The sequence below is a fragment of the Pseudomyrmex gracilis genome, unplaced genomic scaffold, assembly GCF_002006095.1.
Source record: "Pseudomyrmex gracilis isolate BER0280 unplaced genomic scaffold, ASM200609v1 scaffold_65, whole genome shotgun sequence".
Taxonomy (NCBI): domain Eukaryota; kingdom Metazoa; phylum Arthropoda; class Insecta; order Hymenoptera; family Formicidae; genus Pseudomyrmex; species Pseudomyrmex gracilis.
The window spans coordinates 250,731-258,681 of record NW_018020649.1 but is presented as its reverse complement, the minus strand read 5'-3'; the positions used below and the strand labels follow the sequence as shown (position 1 = coordinate 258,681).

Below are 7,951 nucleotides of genomic sequence, written 5' to 3'. Positions count from 1 at the left end.
GAAATTGTTGTTTGAGGTTCCTCTGGAGTTACAGAAATTGTTGTTTGAGGTTTCTCTGGAGTTACCGAAATTGTTGTTTGAGGTTCCTCTGGAGTTACAGAAATTGTTGTTTGAGGTTCCTCTGGCGTTACAGAAATTGTTGTTTGAGGTTTCTCTGGAGTTACAGAAATTGTTGTTTGAAGTTCCTCTGGAGTTACAGAAATTGTTGTTTGAGGTTCTTTTCTTACATCATGTATTTCGGGTTCTTGTTCAATTATTGGTTTCTGAGTTTGTTCCTCTTTTATAGATGGTATTGTCTGCATTTCCGGTTGCGTAACATTTTCAACTGTCTTAGATTCTGTTGTACTAGTAACCTCAACCGGTTTTTCTTCTGGTATAACGGATTCGGTAACTTCTTCTGAGAATGGAACATGAGTTGTTTCTATTTCAGAAGAAACTGTCGATTTTTGTGGTTCTTCGTGTGTTGTAGTTTCTTCCTCTTCTTTAATAGGCTTTTGAGTTATTTGCTCTTCACTTGATACACTTTCTTTACTTGGTATTGGTTCTACTGGTTGTTGATCTTCTTTGCGATCTGAAAGAATCGAAGGTTGACTCGGTAAATATTCTTCAGTAACGGGAGATTCAGTCTGCATCTTCTCAGTCTTCTCTTCGACAGCTGGTTTCTCTGTGAATTCAGTTTCACTTACAGGAGTTTCTTGCGTTTGTATCTTTTCCGTGGATGTAGACACAGATACTTTTTCTTCGCCTTCTTTTTCAACACCTGCTCCGATAGATGGTTCTACAGGCGATTCTGTTTGTTCAATACTGGTAACTTCCGTTTCTGCAGACGGTTCTTTTTCTGTTATTGTTGTTTCAGTTTGTTGTTCAGTATCTTTCGGCGATGTGGTTTCTCCTGATTTCTCAGAAGTTTCTTCGAATTTAGGTGCTTCGGTTTCTTGTACGCCATAAGTTTCTGTAACAGTAGCTTCTTCCGAAACTTTTTCTGTATATTGCTCAGGTTGTCTAGTTGTTTCTTTTTCAATAGGAGATACTTGCGTTGTAGATTTTTCTTTGGCTTCTTCTATTGTTTTTATTGTAGTTTGTTCTCCTTTTAAAACAGGTTCTTCAGTTTGCAATTCTTTTTCTTCTTCCTTACTTACGCCTGGTAATGCGGTAGATTGTTCTGTAGCATGTTCTTCAACTGGTATTTTGCTAGTAGCTGGAATTTCTTTTTCAACTGGAGTAATTTCAGTTTTCTCTTCTTCGGTTTGTGATACATGCGTTGTCTGCTCAACAGAAGGAACTATAGGTGTAACTTGTTCGCCTTCTGTTGCTTGTTTATCTCCAAGATCTGTAGAAATTGTTGTATGTTCGTGTTCTACAAGTGCGGGCGTTTCAGGAACTGCTTCTGATTCAGTTGTGACTGACAATTCTGTTCCTTCTTCTTCTTCTTTTTCTGGTTCTTTTTTTGGTTGCACCTCTTTTACATCTTGTTCACTGACTTCTTCAGAAGAACTCTCGCCAGATTCTTCAATACCAAGTCCTTTTGTAGGCATTTTTTCGCTTGGAGTTTCTGTTGAAGGAATTTCTGTTTCTGGTACTTTGGTTTCTAGTGCTTCTTCTGGTAATGTAGGTTTCTCAGTTTCTTCTGGTAATGTAGGTTTCTCAGTTTCTTCTGGAGCTTTTTCTGTTGATTTTTCATAAACAGTTGTAGTCGCAGAAGGTTCTGTAGCTTGTGTTTCGGCTTGTGTAACAGGTGTGCTTTCAGTTTTTGTTTCTTCTGTTGTGACTTTAGTAATTTCAGGTTTAGGCTGCATTTCTGTAATTTCTTCTAACGGTTGTGTGGTTTCTTCTGCTGGTAATTCTGTTCCTTCTTTCTTAATTGGTTTTACAGTCTCTTGTGACGGAGCCAGTGTTGTTTCGTGCTCTTCTAAAAGCTTCGTTGCAGATTCTTTCTGTGGAGATTCAGTCATCAAATTATCAGGAATAATTTCTGGACGTGTAGCGCCTTGGTAATCTTCAGTCACATGATATACACTCTTATCTTCTGCCTTGTGTTCTGGACTTCTTTCGGGAATAGGTATACCGGTTGGACCTTGAGCTGGAATTTCTGAAGTTGATTCTTCTTCTGGTTGTTGTTCTGTGATAGGTTTTTCACTTATTACTGGAATCTCAAGCAGACCATCTTCTTTTTTAGCGCCAATAGTAGCATGTTCTTTAGTTACTGCATGCTCAGATGTTGATTCTTCTGGTCTTTGTTCCTCTTCACTAACAGTTGGTTTCTGTTCTTCAAACGGACTTACTTCAGTCGATGAGGTCTCTTCTGTAACGGCTTTTGTTGTATGTGATTGTTCTTCTTCACTAACAGTTGGTTTCTGTTCTTCAAACGGACTTACTTCAGTCGATGAGGTCTCTTCCGTAACGGCTTTTGTTGTATGTGATACTTCTTTCTCAACGGCTTCTTCAGTACTAGATACTTCATGACCCATAGTCGCAGTTTCTTCCTCTATTGGTAATTCCGTCTGAGTAGCTAAAGTTTCACCTGATGGAGTTTCTCCTTTGCCCTCATCTTTCTTTGTTTGTTCGGTAACAGATTCAGGAATACTAGGAGTAGTATCAGATTCTTTTATTTCTGTGATCGGCGATGTTGCTTTCTCAACAATTTCAGTCGAAATTTCTGGTTTTTCCGATGCTCTTGTCACACTGATTTCTCCTTCTTCTGTTGGTTTTTCTGCCTCAGTTATTTCTTCTGGGACCTGCGTTGAAAGTTCTTCGTGTGGTTTAACAGTCTCCTCCGGTTCTGGTTTTACCGCACTTTCAGGTTGCTCTTCTTCGCTAACTGGAAGTTTTGTTGATTGTTCTTCTTCTGTGATAACAGGAGTGCCTTCTTTTTCAATACCTTTTTCTGTGGTTACATGTTCCTCAGATACATATTCTGTAGTAACTGTTTCCTCTTTCGGTGGCAAACCTTCTGAAGTAGACGACACTTCCGGTAGTTCGACAGCAGGTGCTTCAGTAGTTAAATCTTCAGGTTTTTGTGCGCCTGATGTTTCTGTTTCTTCTTCTACTTGTTCTTTTGGTGTCACTTCAGCGGGAGACGTTTCGGTAACATATTCATGAGAAGGAGTAGATATTTTCTCAGCAGAAGCAGTAGTTTCTGCTTCAGGTGCAACGGTCTCTTCTGCCGGTTGTGTTGCGGGTTGTTCTTCCGGTTGTTCTTGAGATTTCTCGGTAGACGGAGTTTGTTCCTGAGTAACGTATTCGATAGTTCCTTGAATACCTTCTTCTTCCTCAGGAGCATGCGGTATATCATTATCGGCACCTGGGAATGTTTCTTTCTGAGGATGTTCCGTTCCTTGCTGATCGATTATCATCGGAGACTCGGTCAGTTGTACATCGTGTACTTGTTCCGGAAGTTGTTCCTCACTTTCTTCTGATGGAATAGTGATTCTTTGGTCGTCTTCTTCTGTGATAATCACATACAAACATAAAAATTCTTTAATGTATATTATTCATTAGCTAATAAATTTCATTAGATCATTCATTTATATATAATACACTGTAATCATCTCACACGCAGTCATTACATGAAATTACTTACCACACTGATATGTTGTCGGGCAGCATTCTCCTTCCGGTGGCGGCAAGGCCGTGCAATTCTTTCCGTGCGCTTGCATTGGCTTTCCACACTGTTGTACAGCGCATGCAATCTCTCCACGGAAGCAATAGCAATGTTCGCAAGCATGAGTCGGAATTAGCTCACCGTCTTCATAGACTTTATCTTGGTGGTAACATTGCGGCGACACGCCGGGAGGTAGTGTTGTGGTAGCGATGAGTCCTGGAGTGGGACCAACCGTGGTGCTAAGTTCGTCATCGTATTCTGTAAAAAGAATTGATAATTGTGGATGCTCACAAAGTGAACAGCGAGATGTTCCAGAAACGATAAAACTTACCGCAATTGTATTTGATTGGACAACATACACCCGGTTGGTAGACCGGTTTACATCCCGCCACTTGTAAAGTACATTCTTGCATGACGCAAGTGGTTCTGTTCCTGATGCAGTAACAGAGCTCGCAAGGAGATGTATAGTCCACGGGCAGCATGGCGCCGTCTGCGTAAAATCTCTGGTTGATATAGCATCCGTAATTATCATGGAAACCGACCTCCATGGAATCCGAGATTGCTGGTGCGCTCGTCGTCGACGTCAACAGTTGAACCCGTACTTCCGGACATGTGACCACAGGGCAACATTGATCCGGACGCTTCTCTACTGTACAGTCCTGACCGATCGCTTTTGTGAAGGGACACACCTTTAGATAGCACATCAGCATTCGATTGTGGCACGTGCAATTTAAACATGGTTCGCTCGTAACGATTCGATCGCCTTCTTGATATCGCTGAAAGTTGAAGTAACATCCAACAGGAGCTACAATAAAATAATCTGATATTAATAAATGTAACAAAAATGGTCGTAATTAAAATCATCATTTTCGTAACACTGATATAATAAACTTTTTAAAGAGAATTGTTCACGTTACGCGCGCGCAAACTTTTAACCTTGTGTTTAATATGGATTACACACATTGGCCATTTCTAATATTTTAATTTTTTAATCAGAGAACAATGCGTGTGGCTCTTTAAACTAAGACACGCAATTAATGTCACGGTGCGCGTGTCGATTGATTAGATCCAATAAAAGCTGGCGTGATATACATACCTCCACCATCGTATTCTGCGATCTGTGTGGTATCTTGATCGTATACCGGCGCTGCAATCAAAGAAACACGGTTGTTAGTGTGCTATGCGATCGAGCGTGACACAATCGTACGAGCGCGTATGTAGAATTAAAGTTAATGAAAAGCATGAAACAGGATTATATCGGGAATAAGCTCGGCGAAATTTGCTGGGGACGACGTCAATGCGACGTCTCCCGCGTGCAGTTTATCATAGTAATTACCAGCGGGATGCATTTGCCGTCTCTCGAGGGTCTACCGGGGCTTTAACAACGGTACGAGCGTCATATGGCGCGAACACACGTGGGCGAATTCTCGTTAACACCCTCGCCCCCAGTCGAACGAGTTGTATAGTGACTGCACACGGAATACTGAATTCTCTTGGGTTCTCCTCGGTTCTTCCTCTCGCGCGCGATTCGCGCGCGGATTATTCTCATACAACAACGCGTATCTCCCTCTTTCCTTTTATTCTTTCCTTATGCGACGCGTTTTCGCAATATCTTTTGAAATTGGAATGTCGCGCACAGGACTCGGAGTTCGATTGTTCCTGAAACGTGACAGGCCGCACTCCCGAGATATTCTACAAATCACACAATAAGTCCTCTCTCTTGTATAGATGCTCCCTCTTATCCTCGCTTTCTCATCTTGAAAGCTCTTTTTCTTATTATTGCACAAGTATGATTCCGAGCGACGTTTATTGCAATATACATATACATGTATAGAAACGAAACAAAACATCAATAAAATATTTCGGCATCTTCTTAGAGAATAATTAAATTATTAGGCGTATAATAAAAACCATCTATTATTTTACTTAAATCTATTAAATCTTCTTACGCGCTCATGTGATGAGAAAACGCCTTCTTGCGCGCATATATTTTTGCAAGAAACTCACTGACCATCAATGAATCTTCTACATGGAAACGAGTCTCAGGATATTCGAGAATTAGCATTCTGCAATGTGCACAGGTGCATTTCGATGAATCGAATTATACTGGGAATCACGACGACTGGGCTCCGCGTGAATGGAAGTCTCGTGTCTCGTCAGTCCCACAATCGGAGTCGTGGGTCCGTCCTGCGTGCTTCCACGTTATACGAACAACCCATCACGTACACGTGCACTTTGGCCTACCGCTACGATTCTTGTCTCGTACAATGGTCGGACTAAATTATTACGCCGCATCACACTCTCCGGGGGAGACCACGGTCAAGGTGTCGAGGCTTCGTGTACGCGATTGTAATCTCCGTACGTGGTCTTCATTGTGCAAGCGCTAACTACGCGACAACGTTCTTGCACAATATGATTATTCAACGGACGAGCAGCGACATGCACACGCGCGATAATTAAACGCACAAGATGAACGGGCTACTACAAATCAGCAGAAGTTGTTCGATATTATATCAAAATAATAAGTTCAAGAGCAAACAAATATAAAATTCAAGGATAACATCGATTCCGATCGATATTCTGGAGCCAAGAAATCTTGTCGCATCTTTCGAACGGTCCATCGAGTCTTACACGCACCAAAAACTGAATGACTGCTTTTTGCTGCGCGAGCAAGCATTTCCTTTACGTCTTCGCGGTCCAACGGTGATCGATAAATTACCGTCGGTGATCTAACGGGACGAGCATTGAGTGCGTACGATAAAAAATTGTGACGCATTTCGACTGTGGTAACGGAGAATTACTTTGCGATGATGCACCGTCTCGAATACCCTCGATATTACCACCAATTTGCAGCTTTGGGCATTTGTTTTTTTTTTTTTATTTACTTGAGATCAAAATCGCGAGAGGTAGAGAACTTTCATATTCAAGGAAGAGAAGCAGCGAGAGTTATATATCCACCAAATCTAGCGAGATAATGTGTGTGCTTTGGATAAAAGTGTAATTTCAAATAAAATATGTTGAGAACACAGACACACAAAGCCGCGCGTAAATGGATCGACTTCGGCAATATCTCTGAAAGCAGATCTCGCTCTTGAAGTGTGCCTAAAACGCGCACCTTAAATCAACCTCGGCTATATAGAAAAAGAATGTAAGTGGTATTAACAATAAACGCGCATCTTCTCTTGAATATAATAATTTCCGGACGCGAGATTTATGTTCTCTAGTTGCGTCGCTTGTAATTGACGACAGAGAATCGCGCGTGTGCACACATGTATATCTCATGGAGTCGCGGGGAGTCATTATGTAAGTCAACGTACCGTCGAGTCCTCCCGTTTCCTCTCTGTGTGTCGTTCCTTCGTACGATTGTCTCGCTCCCGCTTCGAAGGCGACCCTCTCGATTCCTCTCGCAAGGTGTCTCGACCCGACCCGTCCCTTTCTCCGCGTCTGAAGGCGTGTACGCGCGCGAACGATGCTGTTACACTGCAGAGAGCACGGGAACACGAAGCTATTGCGCTCGCGTTATGAAATCATCCCGGCGGCCTTGCCTCACGAAAGTTCATTACCATCAACCGCGCACGCTTCGATGCACACCTGGTGCCGCAGCCAGCCCCTACGTGCACGAAATTCTGCATTACGCATTCTTCAAGAGGATGTTTGACTCACGATTTCCTTCATCATTTTGTAAGGCTGATGATAAAAATGAAGAAATATTTTCGTCTTTTGTTGCGCAAGATAATAAAAAGACCCGTGACGTTTATCGATGACGGAATTTTTTTCCATCGCGACAGGTGGTCTCATCTCGCGTAAGACATCGACGAAAATTACGTAAATCGAATTTTGTCGGAACAAATTGTCGGATTTTGAACGACGCGAACTGAAAAATTACGCCGATTTGTTGGTATCAGCGCTCAACGTTAATGTCAATGTCACGGATATCGCGAGAAGGCAAGTAACACCCGTGAAAACCCGGCCGACCGGTTCTGGCGTAATACGCGCGGCTGTGTTTCTAGCGTGGGGACACCTTTCGAGGACAATCATAAATTTATATTCTCCCAATCACGGGATCGAGTTCATTGCCACTTTCTGTATTATGAGGCGAGTCCGCGTGCCGTTATAGGTCCGGTAATGAGAATAATTCCCCGGACGGAAAGAAACGCTCGTTTCCGATAAGAAACTCGATACCGAAAAAATTGTATTCTTGTTTTCAAGATATCCCACTTACTTTAAGTATATTTTATACTAAAATAGGCGCCAAGAAGAGTTTCTTATCTTAAGAGGGAAATCCTCTAAATATTGATAATATTGATAAGAATATATACTGATTAGAATATAAAAAGCCTCTATAGAAAA

The 7,951-nt window shown here is 42.0% G+C and overlaps 1 protein-coding gene across 2 annotated transcripts in view; it reads right to left on the bottom strand.

The window, feature by feature from the left end:
• The window catches only part of LOC109854446 (titin-like), a 42,357-nt gene that overhangs the window by 8,765 nt on the left and 25,641 nt on the right, over nt 1-7,951 (bottom strand). The window contains exons 3-6 of one of the 2 annotated variants that reach the window (XM_020427534.1): nt 4,698-4,748; nt 3,933-4,406; nt 3,581-3,859; nt 1-3,445 (exon numbers count right to left, since the gene is read on the bottom strand). The exon at nt 1-3,445 is cut by the window's left edge and continues 1 nt beyond it. In XM_020427534.1, coding sequence (XP_020283123.1) covers nt 1-3,445; nt 3,581-3,859; nt 3,933-4,406; nt 4,698-4,748 — 4,249 coding nt within the window. The remainder of the gene's footprint in view (nt 3,446-3,580; nt 3,860-3,932; nt 4,407-4,697; nt 4,749-7,951) is intronic. The other variant, XM_020427535.1, reaches the window with a different exon arrangement.